General features: G+C 52.7%; 5 protein-coding genes across 5 annotated transcripts; 1 reads left to right on the top strand and 4 right to left on the bottom strand.

Annotated features, from left to right (window-relative positions):
- Positions 1-494: 494 nt before the first annotated feature.
- Positions 495-4,250, top strand: C7974DRAFT_381579 (uncharacterized protein; the record flags this gene model as incomplete). Its single annotated transcript, XM_046140587.1, has 4 exons — positions 495-937; positions 986-3,865; positions 3,913-3,940; positions 3,987-4,250. 4 exons carry the CDS (start codon positions 495-497, stop codon positions 4,248-4,250), a joined length of 3,615 nt encoding a protein of 1,204 aa, XP_045991179.1.
- A 1,165-nt stretch (positions 4,251-5,415) lies between these two features.
- C7974DRAFT_91965 (uncharacterized protein) lies at positions 5,416-6,779 on the bottom strand. Its single transcript, XM_046147514.1, has one exon. It carries the CDS (start codon positions 6,605-6,607, stop codon positions 5,498-5,500), a length of 1,110 nt encoding a protein of 369 aa, XP_045991178.1. The 5' UTR covers positions 6,608-6,779; the 3' UTR covers positions 5,416-5,497.
- A 540-nt stretch (positions 6,780-7,319) lies between these two features.
- C7974DRAFT_476839 (uncharacterized protein) lies at positions 7,320-8,127 on the bottom strand. The gene is made up of 3 exons (XM_046146699.1): positions 7,871-8,127; positions 7,786-7,838; positions 7,320-7,633 (listed from the first exon to the last, which is right to left on the bottom strand). Exons 1-3 carry the CDS (start codon positions 7,954-7,956, stop codon positions 7,389-7,391), a joined length of 384 nt encoding a protein of 127 aa, XP_045991177.1. The 5' UTR covers positions 7,957-8,127; the 3' UTR covers positions 7,320-7,388.
- A 2,153-nt stretch (positions 8,128-10,280) lies between these two features.
- On the bottom strand, positions 10,281-11,957 carry C7974DRAFT_91949 (uncharacterized protein). Its single transcript, XM_046147513.1, has 3 exons — positions 11,178-11,957; positions 10,594-11,125; positions 10,281-10,539 (listed from the first exon to the last, which is right to left on the bottom strand). The coding sequence occupies exons 1-3, from the start codon at positions 11,752-11,754 to the stop codon at positions 10,368-10,370; spliced, it is 1,281 nt and encodes a 426-aa protein (XP_045991176.1). The 5' UTR covers positions 11,755-11,957; the 3' UTR covers positions 10,281-10,367.
- A 526-nt stretch (positions 11,958-12,483) lies between these two features.
- C7974DRAFT_91912 (uncharacterized protein) lies at positions 12,484-14,341 on the bottom strand. The gene is made up of 3 exons (XM_046147512.1): positions 14,195-14,341; positions 13,849-14,145; positions 12,484-13,795 (listed from the first exon to the last, which is right to left on the bottom strand). The coding sequence occupies exons 1-3, from the start codon at positions 14,220-14,222 to the stop codon at positions 12,624-12,626; spliced, it is 1,497 nt and encodes a 498-aa protein (XP_045991175.1). The 5' UTR covers positions 14,223-14,341; the 3' UTR covers positions 12,484-12,623.
- Positions 14,342-17,274: the final 2,933 nt, after the last annotated feature.

Genomic DNA, 17,274 nt, shown 5'->3' with positions numbered 1-17,274 from the left:
GGGGTGGAACATCGCGCCAGTCCATCTGTGGTATCCAGTGTAGAGACTTGCGAGAATCTAGCAAGAGAGATGCGCTGTCCACTCATGTCACGCAAGATGGTGGAACCATCTGGAGGTGCTGGATAACGATCGTGGAGGAAAGCTGGAACGTGTGGGCGTGCGATCTCCGAAAAGCTTTGTGTGGATCCCCACACACTCCAGACACTTCGTCTGCGGTTATCTTTCTTTGCATCGTCAATTGTCCTGCTCTGCCCTCCTCCTACTACTGCAACGTCTCCAGCCATGTCGGGAAATGTTAGTGCGATCGTGCCTATTTACGGCCTGGTGGCTGGGGGCCGGAAAGGCGTGCGGCGTGCGCCTGCATGAGGCTGTGTTTGTACCTGGTCACACTCACAGCCTCAACAACCGAGGAGCTGAACTCCTGTTCCCGACGCCTTCGCAACCTCAGGAAACAATTCGCAAGCCCTAATGTGCGCCGCACACCATGCGCAACGATGGACCCCTTCTCAATCACCGCCAGTATCATCACACTACTCCAGGTGTCGGCCCAGGTCACGGTTCTGGTGAGGCAGTTTCGCGACGAAGTTAGCGTGGTTGATGCGACACTGAACGGCATTCTGAACGATGTGGACGGGTTCCAGCAGGTGTTGCAATCGATGAAAGAGACGCTTGCTCAGGAGGATATCCAAGCAGACGTGCAAGCGACAGGGCATGTTGGCAGTCATTGGAAGAATCTCGCGCGATCCTTGAGCGATGGAGAGAGCACGCTGGATCAGTTGCGGTCGCTACTTACGAGCGTGAACAAGAGCACCTCGTTTCTAGATGCATCGCGCAAGCAACTCAGAATGAAAAGCGCTGTCGCGCAGATCTCAGGCTTCCGCGAGCAGATACAGTCTTATCGTGCAGCTTTGCAACTCTCTCTTAGCACGATCATCGTGTAAGTCCCAACGAACATCCAGTGGATATCCCTCTGATGTGCGTCTAGATGGAACCAGGTGACCCTGCAAAAGGCTACCACCAAGCTACCTGAGAAGATAATGCCAAATCTCAACAAACTCTACGACCAGATCCGTACTCTCGGTGCCGACCTCAATGCCAAGATCGGCAAGCTGGAGAGTACCGTAGCGAACCAAGGCTTCCATGCTGAGTCGGAGCTTATGTCCATGACGAATCTGAAAGAATGCGTGGAATCGGCCGCTGACGTCGTTTCAACTGCATCAACTACACTCGGCCCGGAAGGCAGCACGAGGGCATCTGTAAAGTATGGCTCAGACTTTGGAGACGTCTTTAAAAAGGAGTCGAACGAGCCCATGCAGCGCTGGATGTCCTCGCACACCGTGTACGAATTCGACGACGTGGAAGCATTGACTCTAGATCCTTCTGAAGCCAGCACAGGTGATACGTTCACTGTGTACGAATCGGAGAGTGACTCTGATATTGAACACGAGCTTGTCAGAGCTTTGTTCAATAACGGCAAGAAAAGAAAAGAACAGGGCGATCTGCACGGCGCGGAACGGCATCTGCGCAACTGTCTATCCAGATTTCCTTCGGCTGGGAGCTATACATCGCTCGCATCGTCTCAAAGCACTCTGGCCACTGCGGTATCGAAGGCTGAATTACTCGAGCTACTCACGGAGACATACTGCATGCAGGGGTCCTGGGACCAGGCGAAGTCAACCATGAAAGAGAAGCTCGCTATTACAGAACGCCAGACTGGAAAGAAAAGCGAGCGCTTCTTGTGGGACTCTTTCAGGCTCTGTGAGGTCCTGATGAATACCAAAGACTACACCGAAGCTCAGCTGCACGGCCGACAGGCGTTGCGCGGCTTTAGAAAGCTACGTGAGCCAGGTTATACCGGCTATGAAAAGACACTTGCACTCCTAATACAGATATGCAACGAACAAGGTAGTCTGGAAGACGAAGAAGCATACGCCGCTCTACTAGGCAGTCATCATGCGAATCTGAAGACGTTCATCTCTTTGCCTGTCGCTGAATCAGCTGCGAAGCATGATCTATCCAGTCAACCTCCCAAAGGAGAGCATCACGTACACACACGAGAGCAGACTGAAGAGCGTAGCTCTACTCAAGATTCGAGCGGACCTGCATCCAGCGAGCTACCACCGATCGATAAAGGGAAGCAGCCTCGTCTCCAGGGCCTCACAAAAATACCCCCACTAACGGATCGTAACGATGAGCTGCCTTTATCTCCTTCTTCCAGCGCAAGCGCAGACCCATGGAGCCCAAAGCTGCCAGCTGCGCGTTCTCGTAACAACGATTCGTCGTCGAGCCAATCCATTTCTAACATTGCAACAAAAGCATCGTCTTCGCAACTCCCGGAATTCGTCCCGAAAAGTGCGATGGCGCATGAGAACATCGTTTCCCCTGTGAAATTCGGCGGCGGTGTAGACACCTCGTCGTCCACTAAGCTTTTGATCTCTCTCTGTCAGCAAGAGCTTGGACAGAAACCTATTTTCATGATTGGTCGCGGTCGCGAGGGTTACAATTGCATCGTTTTTGCCGACGAATCTCGAAAACGAGAGATAGCAAAGGTCGCAGATTACTTGACCAAAGAGGAAGCGAGGCATGCTGCTGCTACAAAGGCTTACAAGACGCTTGTGACGCTTTCATCGCAACCGGTGGGCGCTCGTCCCGCAAACGACCATCCAGGCGTACGACATCAACACGAAAGGTCCAGTTCGGCTTCGAACAAGAGCCCCGATGCAACGGCTACAGACGCTCAGGGTGACCCACCGGCCTACACGCCCAGCGAGAGCCCACGTTTGACTAGTCCGACTGGCTTTCTACAAGACATACCGGAGATCATGGTGTCACCTTCGCTCAATGATTCAACGTTTGGGCGGCCTATGCCATCAAGTGCAGTGCAGAACTCTAACTTTCCTGTACGGCGTGCGGCGTCAGACTCTCATCTTCCTTCAAACAAAGTCTTAGCCAACGTGTCTGCATCGAACGCCGTGAATTTGGGCGCATCAGATTGGAGGGGACCCAATGCTGCGCTGACGGCCAACAGCCTACCAGCACACCGACGTGCTGCCTCAACCTCTTCACGTGTTCCAGACTGGAGGACTGGGGATGGGAGGGTGCTTCCACAACATTCTGGTCTAGCCATCAATACATCCAATTGGACGGAGCCTAACAATCCAGGACAAAGCCGCAAGGAATCGAACGCAAGACCAAATGTGACTTTCGACTCGATCGAAAGCTCTGTGGAACGGCCGAAGCACTCCAACCCGGACCCACATACACCATCATCTAAAGGCTTCTCGCTCCTGCCAGCCTCCCTGGCGAAGACATTCTCTCTGCAGGAGCGCAGGAGTAAGAGCGATGACCCCAGCTTGAGAACGAAGAAGTCAATGAGGTTCGGACTTTCTTCCAAGAGGAAATCGCACACCAGTGCTTCTGCGGGGCCTGAACCAGCTGTCTCGTCGACGAGCATCTGTCCGATATGTTCGGCGAGTCTGCTCGGTCTTAGCGAGGGCGAGGCATGGATGCACGTTGACAGCTGTTTGGGCGGGTCGAGCCCTTCAACAACACACGTGGCATACGAACTTCCAGCGTCAGAGCCCAATACCTACGCAGTAGAGCTCCCAGCATCAGTGCCAGGAATGGGTCGAGCAGATGGGCCTGCCTCGCCAAATCCCTCAAGCCAAAGTCCAAACGCGATGTCAGACTTACATCGCGCATTTTCAAGGAGAGATCTGTCAGCAGACAAATTCGAGATTGAAGATGAGGCGAGAATAGATCCTCCTGCACCAATGTCGCCATTGAGCCGATTTGAGACGAATGCCATGCAACGCCAGGTGCTACTCTTGGGTGACGGACAGTGTGGTAAAACGTGGCTGTCCCAGTAAGTCCATTGCAACGATATCTTGGGGCACGACTAACGAACTAAAGTGCGTGGTGCAAAGGGACCATCCCAAAGGTATGTCACGTACCCAGTTCATAGAATCGTCACTGATATTAGAAAGCGCACTTCTCCGTCCGCCACAAGCTTCACCAAGCGAATGGACAGTCTGGAGATAGTCATCCAAGACTACTCCGCAATGTATCGTGTTCCCGACCAGGAGCGCCGCGCCTCCTACGGTGTAGTCCACGCAGTGTTACTGTGCTTTGACATCAGCTCGCCGGAAACCTTCGAGAACGTCGAACACAAGGTAGGAGGCATCGAGGTGCTCAGCCTATTCTTACAGCTTACCCCATCCAGTGGAACCACGAGGCGGACCTGTACCTGAAAAACGTCCCGAAGATACTCGTAGGGTGTAAAAAGGACATCAACCGCGGCGGATCTCAAACTGTCTGGACACGCGACGTACGTTATAAGGCTGGCGGCTCGATGAACAGGTCTTTGGCTGACTCAGACAGGCATATAAGCTCACAGCCAGGTTGAGTGCACGAGCGTATTTCGAGACTTCGGCAGTCACAACGGAAGGCCTGGATGTACTCTTCAGCCATGTTGCTCAGATCGCTCCGCGATAGTTGTAAAATGGCAGGGAAGTCGTTTTGAAGAAGCAGACGTTCGCAAATGTCGTACATGTCAACGCACTGTGAGATAGGATGGATTCGGACACAACGCGACGCTATTTTGGGACTTCTCGCAGGATTGTAATGCCACGGTCTGCTCTGGCAAACATCGATTGCCTTGGTGCAACTTGGTCGCCGGCGAGACATCTTTCAAGTCCTATCTGAATCGGAGCTTGCATCCCTTGCATTTCTTGTCAAGATCGAGTCACACGCAGCAAGTTTGATGGCGCCGAGTCCGGGCCTGGAGCACATTTGTACAGGGCCGCAGCGAATGTATGGCAGATACACGAATCGCACTCCCGACTGAGAGCGGAACCACCCCCGGTCCGCGGATCTATCACACACGAGACGGCTCTGATACCTTGCAAGAGCCCCAGCAGAGCAGGATCGCAGCAACATCGAGATTGCACAACCCCTGCACGATGACGCTCTCAACCTCCGAGTCCGCACTCAACCAGTGTTCCAATATTTGCTTGCTCGCCGGATTGAATGCAACTTGGCGTACGCTCACATTTTGACGTTTTGGTCGTGATGGGAAATGAGTGTTGAGCGAGGCGTTGCGCTTCACGCTAACCTGTCATGCAGGAGACTATTGGCGCGCTAGTGCGATAGCGCAAGGTCTATTGTCAGGGCTCCCGTTATATGTGTATGTGATCAAGGCAAACTCCGATCTTGGACCGTTGGCGGTTCTGGAGTGTGGTTTCGATAGAGTGGTCGTGGCTTGGTATGGCATTGTTGAGGATGTCAAGAGATTTCACATACTCGTTAGCAGTGTCGGAAAATTCGTCACTCATGTGAGGCAGAAAGGATGATTTTATCGTTTTGAATTGCTGCAGATTATTCTATATGAGTAAATGTGTAATCCGTTAAAGTCTTGGTAGTGAAGAAATGAAAGAGATATAGATTCGTAAGCATCCTGAAAGCGTAGGCACGTGTTGTCTCGACAATGGAGATGCAATTACTGCTGGGCAGTAGGCTTGACGGAGGCCTTGAAGTTGGTGAGCGCGTAGGAAGCGGCGTTGCGGACGGAGTACACGTCGTCGCCATCGAAGAAGCCAGTGTTGACGGCGTAGGTGCGGTCCCACGAGCGAGTGTACAGAGCGCAGTAGGTACCGAGGGGAACATCGTTCTTGGTAAGAACGTACGAGGTGAAGAAGTTGCATGCCTTGTAGCTGCCATCGGCCGCCGGGTGTGCGACATCGTACTCAGTCTGGGCCTCGCAAGCAGCAGCGCAGAGAGCGGGGTCATAAGGGTTGTTGTTGAACAGCCTCATGCCGTTGTATGTGTCGTAGCCGTTATCAAGAGGAGCATTGATCGCAGCAGGGAGAGCTTCACCAGCGTTGAAGTCGGTGATTGAGGGAAGGGCCCTGCTGTTCTTGGAGTAACCGTTGGAACCAGTGATGACAACGTGGAAAGATTCACCGTTGGCATCCTGGGGACCGCGCCACTGGCCGTCGTTTGTAGCAGCCTTCGCGGCAACATTGTAGCCATAGATCGAGCACTTGATGTTGGTGACTGCGGGAGGGTTTGCACATCCGTCCTTGGGCTCGAACTTGGGGTCACGTTCGAAGTAAACGTTGAAACCCTGGCAGTACTTCTCGGAATCGCAGAAGTCCGCGCAAGCCTGAGGGGAGTAGGTGTCGAGGTTCTTGTAGGTAAGGTAGCCTACCTGCTGGGAGCTTCCGGTCAAGTCCTGGAAAGACTGCGTGTAGCCCGATGGAGCTGTATCAGCTGTAGCAGCCTGGGCAGCCTTCCTCAAGTCGCCGTTCTTGTCAAGATAAGCGGAGACGCTGCCATCGCCAGGGACTTGGCCAACACCACCGGGGAGCTGCGCACCGCAGCTGTCTGCGACGACACGCTTCTCAATAACACCCTCCTCCTTGACAACGACGGCAACAGCGGAAGCAGCAACTGTGGGGTTGTAGGAGATAGGAGCAGCCTTGGTCTCCTCAACCTTGGGGCCAAGGATGGTAGGAGTGGGAACAGCCAGAGCAGCGTCGATGTTGATCATCTGAGGAGCAGCAGCAACAGCGCCGAGAAGGGCGGAGGCGGCGATTGCGTAACGCATCTTGTGGACTGTTTGAAGATATTGATCGAGGAGTGAGAGAGAGAAGAGGCTCTGTGAATTGAGTGAAGCTGTTGTGATGATCTCAATGGAGAGGGCACAGCCAGTGTACTTATACTATTATGTTCGTCGACATCGTATATACAAGGTTCTCCATACTTACGCATGGACAATCGCGTATGGCAGCCGATAGCAACTAGCCTTGACTGCAAAATGACCAGAGGCGTTTCGAGACTTGGTAGAACGCCGGTCAGCCACACCATTGCACGATGCTTGCACCTCGTCGTCGACCTTGGCTGACTGACTCTTGAGCAAGGGGTAAAGGCGGTGCGATAAAGCCACAAAGCTAACAATGGACCGTAACCATGGGAGGTTGATGGGGCTGACAGTGACCCATTTTAGTGGACGGCCGTGCAGAAATAGCGACGGGAGAGCGCCTGAGGAGAAAGCTTGACGCTTGACGTGGCTCCTCTGTCGAGTCCTGTTGGTGATCTCCCTCTGCCATGTGGGCTGACTTCAGCGTAAACTTTGCGGCGTTGGCGTGAAGCCAGCGAATCTTGGTAGTCCCAAGAAGGTTAAAGTAGCGTCACGTGAGCGCGCTTTGTCCTATTCTGGCGACGCCACAGTCAGCCATCTTCTTTCATTTCCCCTTTTGACACAGAAGTCACTCCGTATCAATAAAAATGGAGAATTCTTCATCTCTTCGCAGCATCAAGTCTGACAGTTGTGGGCGGATGTTTACCACCACTACAATCCAGCGATCTCATCAGGCTTCCGCAGCAGGCTACTGCACCCCAGTACGGATGTACCATGGTAGATCATCACTGATGTTTGATCGCGATATGTAGAGCACGTTCGAGCTATACCACACAGTCGGCGTCACCGTCAACCGCTTAACCTGTGACCGGACTATTGGAACGAACGACTGACTACTGCCCCCACACCGGTGCATCTTAGCGGTGACGAATCTCTGGTACCATGCAAGGCTGATAGGTGATCGTTGGCCGGAATACACCCCCACCACGTGTGCTGGCCTCAATCAGCAATTGCTGCACACTATGACCAGGGGCGGCATCTCCGCGTCCTAACTAGGATGATGTGGCACAGAAGCACCCAGATTCGGCTCCATCGTTATCTACCACTTCCACAGGTTCTTTGCACGCAGAGCTACAGTTGCCTACATTCAGACATGCGCTGCCGACCAGGCTGAGTGACGAATGCCCGGATGCGAATGCTATTGGATGCATGTCATGATTTCGCACGTACTTTGTGACAGCAAAAAATAGCACAAGCAAGGTTTGCGCCAAAACAAACAGACCGCGTGGAAACAAACTGTTGCCGCAGAAATTCATGTGGTGGCTGGCTGTTCGATGGTGGACTTGCGGGGCGGCCCCACCCTTCTTGACAAGCCTCGTTCAGCCTCGAGCTTCACCGAGTCGGTTTCTGACAACCCATTTCTGTGGTCGTCTAGCCTCTTCTACCTCCACATATATACTCATTATAGCGCTAGAACAAGCCACACGGCCACCACGAGATTCACTATCAGACCATGAGACACAAGAACGGGTTGTTTAAGCGATAGCCACCGCTTGAGGCATTGCTTGGAGCATTGTTCGTGCCTCGTCTCACGCCATCAATGTAGAAGCGGCCGGCAATAGCACGTTGTTCTAATGTTGGGGACAAAGGAACCATGGGAACAAACTCGGTAATTGCATGCCGGTACTTGTGATGTCCATGCACAGTGCTTTTGTGCATGGCATCAATATGCCCAGTTCGTGTAGCCCCCGCATTTCTGGCAAGTCTACTCTTCGCGTTCTAGACTACACTGTCACTCAACTACGGCCTAGAACTAATCACCGACATGCAAGCAGGCGAGCAGGTCTCGTATACGCAGGGTAACGTGCTGGCACCGGTGAACGTGGACGATCTAGATCCAGACGAGCGGTCTTGTAGGGTATGCTTTCAAACCTTTGGCTCCGCCCAAAGTGGATCAGAGGCGCCTGTTCAGCTTCCATGTGGACATGTTCTTGGGGAAGCGTGCATTGCCAGTTGGACCCTTGTTAGTAACTCGTGTCCGTTGTGTCGGGCGCAGGTCTTTGGCTTCGGCATGGGCGATAATCCTATCGACCAACGCAGCTCAGTTTCGCAGGTCTGGAATATCTTCAGCTCGCTGCTCTCACCGCAATACGATGTTTGGCTTAATGAACGCGTCTGGAACGATTCTATTAGGCATCGCCAAGATACGGTGAGTTCAGTTGGCATTGAGACATTGATATCTTCCGACGCCCACGATCACTCCGACGTTGATCTTGGCTCTCGGCCTCAACGTCTGCCAGAAACACCAAGCTGTGCCGAACATGGTGGCTTTTGTCATTGCGGCGACGGTCAAAACACAAGAATTGCGGCGTTGCCACGCCTGCGCCCTGTCGCGCAAGGCACTGACTCAGTGGAGCTATTGGGTATTCAGAACTCCGATCTCGCAGAATTGGGATCCCAGTTTTCAGAGCTTGACTATCGATGTGTCGCCTGGATGGATGATATCCTCAACGAACCATTTTTAGGTGAGGAAGTCGAGTCTGATGAAACAGATTAGGAATATCTAATTCTGGCTCGGCGAAACAGTGCTCCACATTGCACCAGAGGCCATAGACATAAAAAATTGCACGCCATATGAAGGTATCTACACACGAATGTCACCTGTTTCCACTTACGACTCGTGACTCAAAGTATATGACTGTGGTGTTTCGTCGCCAAATATAGCATCTTGCACCGAACCACCACACTAGCAAGCGATTAATGCTGCACATGAGCATTAATAAGACCACTTCATCTCAGTGATGAGCTCCATGACACTTCATGAGTCTGTGGCAATCTATGGTTTGCAAATCGCAATTTGCGAGCTGACTTGCATCCCACGCACGCGGCCCGGGCCGAGATGCCCTATGTTCAGGAACAGCAACGATCTACGGGTACAGTACATGCCAGCCCTGCAGCTATAACAGACAACGATATCAGACCGGCCTCCTGGCGGGGTATGTTAAGATCGTTTCTTGGAACTGTAAGCTGGACAGCCCCTTGCGCACTTCGAATTTTCCTGCAAATGTCGACCAGAGAGAAAGATACGACCTTTATTGTGTCGAGCAAGTCTCTGTCAGCCCCATGCGACTTGAGATCGTACGCAGAAGGGAAACACGGTCATAATTTTCACCCGCATACCCCGACTTGCAGTAGAGAAGTTTTGGCATGGCTCAGCTCCATCTCAAACTCATAACAATGAGGTCGACCCTCCCCAAGAAAACCCGATCCACAGGCCGACCGCTGCCACTACTCTCCACAAAGCTTGAGTAACAGGAAGCCACAATCTGCCACATCCGCCATGTGGTCTCCCGTGAAAACAAGCAACGCCGTCGAACGTGCGCGATTGCGACATGCTGTGCGTGCGCCGAGCGGGCGCCACATGATAGCTGACAGCCGTATCTGCACCCGAGGCTGCCCCCGGTACAAGGTTTGTTATGGACCCACACGTATATCGACACAGACCACATGTAGAACGAGTCAGGCTTCTTGTATGAAATCTGAAATAAGTGCATTCAAGTATATGTACATGTATAGAATCTAAACTAAATGCTCAGCCTGTCCCTGCATGCAACATCTTCACACTGTTTATCCGACGAGTGAACTCAGAGGCCGGTGCTTTAGTCTCGTATCATCGAGAGTATCTTAAGAAAACATCGCACTCTACATCTCCAATCTTTGTCTTCAGTCAAAACTTGCTCAGCCTGTTCAAATCTTCGGCATCAGATGCCTGATTCGCTGCAGTGACTGCTTCCATCTCGACGGGGTGTTCCTGAACTCGCTCCTGTCCGTGAGTCTGTCGAGTTGGGAAGGTTTCGTAGTACCCCGGAGCCGGTGTGCCTCTTGGTGAGGGGTCGTGACTACACATCGTTAGCTTTAAATGACTAAGAGGGATGGGAAGAGAGGCCACTTACTGCATGAAAGGACTTCCGTGCAAGCCTGGTCTTCCTGGCGACGGCGATCCGGGCGATAGCGCGTGATACGATGGATGCGCCGCCAACGGGGAGGTGTATTTTGCAATATAACCCGCGGAAGTAGGGAAGTATCCTCCCATGCTCCCATCATGCTGATGACCATAGCTCGCGGGTTCTGGGCTTCCAGGGTGGCTTCCTGGATGGACCGCGGGATGAGGCGGGAACTGGAAACCGGCATGGCTGGCGTTTTGTGTATGGTGAACCATTTGATTAGGGCTGGCGGTGACACGGCGCACGGTGCCGTCTTTACGCTCGATGGCCTCGCGGAGGGACTTGGTCCTGCCCCAGCAGAAGAAGAGCAGAGCACCAAGCAGCAGGGCACTGACGGCGGCAATGACGATACCAACGATTGCGCCGGTGCTTAAACCGCTTGTTGATGTATGTGCAGGTGGATTCGCGGAGGTCGAATTGGACAACGACGAAGAGGCAGGGTTGCCAGATGGGAGAGGAGATTCAGCGGGAAATGGCTCACCTAAGAATATGGTCAGAAGAAGCATCTAGGTTGTGAGTTGGTAGAGACTCACCTGGCTGTAGCATATATGTTGAATCCACAGCCAATGTCCTCTGCCTATCTATACTCATGCTGCTATTCAAATTGATTCCACCCACCATTCCCCACGTGATGCAACTGCCCGGCGCGGAACAGTAGAAGAAGATTGGCTCTGTATCGTTTATCTTGATGCTATATTTCGGTGGGCTGTCCAGGACCTTATCCACTGGATTAAAACCTGAGAAAAAGCCTGTTTTACCGGATCCAGTCATCTCGTAGGGAATGCAAGGGAATCCATACTCTGCACGCACAATGCTGTGGTTGAGCGGATAGAAGTCGAACTCGATGATGTCTCCTACAGCCGCTTCGGTGGTCTCAGGACGCATCTTATGGTCCAAAAGGCCCACTTGTATGGTATGTGTTTGAGGTTCCGATGAGCTGGTGCTGATGCTCGACTGGAGGGTCGTTGGTGAAGGCGACGACGAGATGGCTGTTGATGTAGTAGTTCGAGTGGAGGAAGTCGCATCCTGAGCTAAAGTCCCCGTAATTTGCAGAGCTGTGAAAAACAGCCTCATCCAATGCGGCCTCATATTGATGCGTAAAATCTTCATGCTTGTTATTGCGCCGGCCTCAGCAACAGCTCTGCGACGTTTTTGCGAGACCAAACGTTTGATATTCGATGTCAACGGTGAGTGAGGCTGAGATATTAGGGGGCTGTCAGGAACGGAAATACATGAGACCAAAGGCTATAGGTGCGAGGGAACGATCAAAGATCGACCACAAGGTGTATGACGGCGATCTCAAAACGTGGTCGACGCGGCAACGGCGTAAATACGCGGATTTGATTTGCCTGTGAGGACGGAGCAATAAGCCTCTCGAACTATAAACAAAGACTTCTCCAGGTAGTGCGTGGACTGGAAGCTCGCAAGTGGTCATTCGAACCGCAACAATGAAAGACAAAGGGCGAACCTTGCGCCTCGACCTCCACATCCATCATTCAGTACCACCGATCTGCACAACTGGACTTTGGCAGCAGCGAATCATATTCAAACGGATTCTGGGCTCGTTGCTGGCCGTTTGCTGTACAGAGATATCTTTGTTGGAAGCTGTCTCGTCTTGCTTGGCGAGACTGCTACATGAGGTTGGAGACGAGAGATGGAATGGGCGAGAGCTGCATCGTTCTGAGTGGAGATCCGAATAGTTGTTTTATATTTTTTATTCTATTGCGATGTGGAAATCATCAGAGAAATGGACTCGTGGTCCAGCGTACCGAAAAGATGGTCGCAACTTAGACCGCTTGGTATCGTAATGCTCACGCTATTGCTCGCATAATTCATACTTTATCGCTGTTATCAATATCATACTTAAATGCAAGCTGCTGGGTGCTGTTTCGCTGTGGCGTTCACCGTAGGCCGTGATTGGGCCAGGCGTGACGGCTCCTCAGCGAAGAAGTGCGCAGCATTTGTCGTCTGAAAGACGTTCAGTGCAATCCAGGATCACCGAAGCCGAAATTATCGCCGTTGCTGGTAGTACTGTTGGATCCTGAGCCATAACCGGAAGGCGTTTCAGACTTTTTGTGACCCAGCATGGATGGATCGGGTAGAGGGTTCCAAATCGGGAATCCGTCGGGTGGCTGGCTCTCCCCCTTGGGTTTACCACGTGCAAATGCAGCCAAGCTACCGTTGATTCCAGTAAGAGCCCACGCAAAGACTGCAACGTCGCGAATACTTTGCATGAAAGCGTTTTGGAACTGCATTGACGGGCCCGAACTGAGCATGGCAGGGTGCTGGGCGCCCAGAGGGTATGGAGGCATCTGCTGTGGGGCCGGGTGGAAGACAGGCTGCGATGCCCATGGAGCCGCATAGATACCGGAGTATTGTTGCGCTGGCTGTGTAACGGGCATCGCGCCAGGAAGCATTGGCCGAGCACGACGAAGGCAGACAACGAGCCCATCTGTGGTGCAAGATATGACAGCTTCAAGCTCAATATCCTCGTTTTGATGTACCGATGGCGAGCCTCCGGCTGAGGACATTGACGAATGTCGTCGTGGCTGTTCATCGAAGACGCCAAGATGCGTATCGGCACGAGGAGCACTATCGCCAGACTCGGTACGGTGATTGAGTGGTGGCTCCTCGCTGTTCCAGTGAGATCCGTTCGAATGGTATCCGGAAGCACGGCCACTGGATGAGGACTGGCCGCCGAGTCTTACACCTCCTGCAACGGATTCGTCCTCATCGCTTGTGACATCAGTCATCTCATCATCTTCGCTCTCAGAAGACGTCATTTCAGGCGGGTCTTCCTGGCGAGGATCGCGGAACATGAAACGCATGTAAGCAATCGAGTCGTTCCCTTTCGCCGACTCGAGACATCGAACGGCTTCGGTGAGACAGTTCACTGCAATGCAGTAGTAGAAACTTCTTCCCTTCATCTCCTCGCCTGAGATGCCAACGATCTGTTCAATACCACTCGTGGCGTACATGACGGTCAAAGTTCGTGTGAACCGGTTCAAAAAGAGGGCTGCACGGGGTTCGTGGGTTTGGTCTTCTGGGCCGAGATCGAACTTGCTGGAAAGATGAGACAACATGTGGTAGCGGGGGTCCTTTGGTGATGACGCAAACAATTTACGAACGATGGGGGCCTCGACAGCGCGTTCTGCATTTGCGTTAATTGGTCGCATATTGGACTTGAAATGTTCAAACACTTACTTTGACTCTCCATGCCATGTCTGTAAATACTGGTGCAGCACACCATGACATCGTAGACGATTGAAAAGCAGCATTCACAGCCAACCCACTCTCCCTGGCGGTTTTTGAGCCGACAGTAAGATAGCACGGCCGCCTTGTCAAGCGCTACTCCGCGGCCATACTTTGCTTTGGCGAATTGCAACTCCTCTGGATGGAAGAATTGCCAAACCGAACGATTTACGACTTCGTCGGGAGTATGACCAAGAATGTCGACAATGGAATCAGAAGAGTATAAGATGCGTGCTTCTTCGGAAAGATCTGCGAACGTTAGTATCACGTGTCGCACGGGCCGCACGGTTGAACATACCGTGGATGGTGATGAATGTGGTATCCATTATGGCGAGTGGTAGCGGTAGTGGCCAGTGGTAGTGGTAGTGGTAGTGGTAGTGGCAGTTAGACGGATTGAAAATTGACAGGGTCTACAAAATCCGTCCTCAACCGCTGCTATCAATCCGTGTCGAATCTAATAATTCGTTCAGGGACCAGCGGCGGAGGAGTGGAAGGCAGGCGATGTGTTTGCGTCAGGGAGCGGTCTGCGACTTGTAATAAACGTGGGGCCTGTGGTTCCACGCGGATGTTGACACGCGATGCGGACGCTGACTGGTTGAGGAGCACAATGGCACTCGGAACGGTCACAGTGCGCAGGCACGCGGAATTATGTGCAAACCCCGGGGTTGTGCGAGTCAGTCGTGAAGATAATGTAACGTCGACAACTCCAAGCTATCCCCAGCGAGAAGGTTAAGGTTAGGAGAATGGATGGTGTAGTCTTGGATTGACTGGCTTGTGAGGTGAGCTTCCAGCGAGGACTGCCAGTCTGTGCAAATGGGCAGAGAGGTTGTAAAGTGGATTACCCACCTGCAAAAGACGTTGAAACTAGAAGCCTAGGGCCGCGAATTGCTACCAGGATCGATACGGGACGCGGGTGCCACAAGTTCGAGAGCTGCACTCAGGCCCTGCGTGGGTCAGAGAAAGAGGCAATGCTGAGCGAAGAACACCTGAGCGAGCAGGCGTGTGTCTGCAGCGTGGCGCTCTAAAGGTCAAGCGAAAGTGTAAGAGGCTGCTGACGGCACTGGCTGTGCTACTACAACAGAGGGGATCGACGCGGAAAAAGTGGCCTGGGGTGGTTGTAGTGGCAGATTGCGGCTGCGGCGCGGGGCGGCGGAACAGGTCTCGTGGCTCAGACCATCAAGCAGCTGCGGCAGCAAAGAGAATCAGGAATTGAAAACCAGGACGGAACACAGGGACCGTAGGGCAGAAGACGGCGTCGTCAACAGGCGAGATGTGCATCGCTACACAGGGAAGGCGCTTAGCCTTGGCGCGACGAGGGTTGCTCTTTCCTACAGGCAAGCCTACCTCGCCACACCACGTGCCCGACACATTCAAGCTCTGTCGGGGCCTTTTCCCTGCACCAGTAATGAGTTTTACGGCACGACATGCCGGTACTGCAACCACCAACCGTGTGAGACGGTGACAGGGCAGCTCGCAGTACTTGCAGCACCTGCAGCACCTGCAGCACCTGCAGGCCTGAGGACGCGAGCTCTCAGTTGTTTGACGACTTCGGCGCATTGTGACACGACTCGTCATCCCAACCTCTCCGTCATCGACGATCAACACCACGCTAGCGGCCTCTTAGGCCAAGCCGTCTTCTTCTTCCGCCAGCTCCTCCACTTCGCAGGCGCCATCAATTGGACACAGCGTTTCCCAAGTCTCGAGGGTAATTCTGCAAGAGGTGCCGAACTCGCTTGACAGTACTCTGCTAGCTTAGCATGCCCACCGCTCACCCAACCTGATCTGCCAGCTACTGGCAACTAGCCGTAAGGTACGGTCTGGCGAAGCTTCCTATTGGCTCGTTCCTCCAACATCAAGCACGAGGGGTCAGCTCCCTGTATTTTGGTGCCCTTTGGTATCTAAACCGAGGACTCCCGCAGAGTGCGTTATCGTGCAGCCCAATCCGTCACGACCCGAGTCCTGCGGTGTCCTGCTTCCTGAGCGGGGCGCGGTAAACTAAGTTGAAGGAAGATTGCATTTGGACTCCGGATTTCACCCCTGTTCAGTCCACAGCAGTTAACCAGGAAAGTTCCAGGCGGCAGCAGCAGAAATTCATGGCAACTTCCGGTCAGTCTCAATTATGGCAACTAGTGCTCATCCGTACACCGCATCTCACTACGCGTGCATGTTGTGCTCGCTGTCTAAGTATGTGCAGTCCCGCCTGCGTGCTACTTCGCAACACATCCGAGGAGATCACTCTATTGGTCCACGGCCTGAACGGATGATCTGCACTTGACAAGTACCGGTTGTGGGATGACTCCAACGAGTTGAAGTGCTTGAGATTGATGAGCCACGGACTCGTACCACAGTAAGCTGTAAGTGGGGCCTGCTAGGATGGTGTTGGCGTTTCGAGTGGTGACGAGAAAGGTACCTCTCTCGAAGCAGGTGTACCATCCATCAGAGTCGAAAGGGAGAAAGTGTAAGAGCGGGGAGATGACGGAGAAAGCTGCCAATGGTCTGCTGGACGTAGCAAGGCATCACCAGTACGTGACTAGAATACAGTCTCAGCTCTGATGGTCGATTGTGCCGATCATGGTACTGCACCCAGACACGTCCAACTAGACACTTGGCACTTTTGTAGGATCTAACCCATCTTTGTGGCAGCCAATGAGCTACAGAACTACGGCTAGATATTTCCGCTTAAGCGTATTCACAGTACATCTCAACGAGAACGCGCCTTGTTGCCTAACGCTGCACTCTGCCAAGTAGCTGGTCGGACGTGACTAGCAGCACGTCGTGGTCGGTGCTGTGGGATTTCAGCCATTTATCAGTCAGGATCGAGCGTGTGCGTCGTCGTCTTAGTTTTAGAGTGGACTCGACTCGACATACCTCCAGATGCAAAGCACGATTGACACTAGTATGATTGATCAAGGATTTCCGTTCAATCTGCCAATCAGTTGTCGTAACAGCCAGCACAATAGCCGAGACAGAAGTCATTCTGTTTATGTGTTGGCAATATTCAAAGCGGGTTGGTTGTACGAAGGTCGGTCGAACATTGCAAGACTGCTGTGGGCTACGAGACATGCCACGGACCGTTCCAAAAGACCAATACAATGAGCTGTGTTTGTTTTCAATCAACCATACTTACATGATAGTTACCCTTTCGAACGATCATTTCGGTCAGTGGACACAATAAATATCCAAACAAGGGTTGGTTTCGGTTCATGGCTGGACCCCCGACCAAAGAACCTCAGACCAATCCTCGGTACGTCTCTACCAAGGTAGATAAATCAATGAATAATAAGTACTTTGAGCACTTCCATCCTTCCCACTTATGCTACACTGCAATGTCACAAACAGCTGTTCTGCAACCAAGTCTCTGCACGAAAATCCATCATG

Source organism: Boeremia exigua (assembly GCF_020726555.1).
Source record: "Boeremia exigua strain MPI-SDFR-AT-0100 chromosome Unknown C7974scaffold_16, whole genome shotgun sequence".
NCBI lineage: Eukaryota > Fungi > Ascomycota > Dothideomycetes > Pleosporales > Didymellaceae > Boeremia > Boeremia exigua.
Note: the sequence above shows the minus strand (reverse complement) of the source record. Positions and strands in the feature narration are given on the sequence as shown.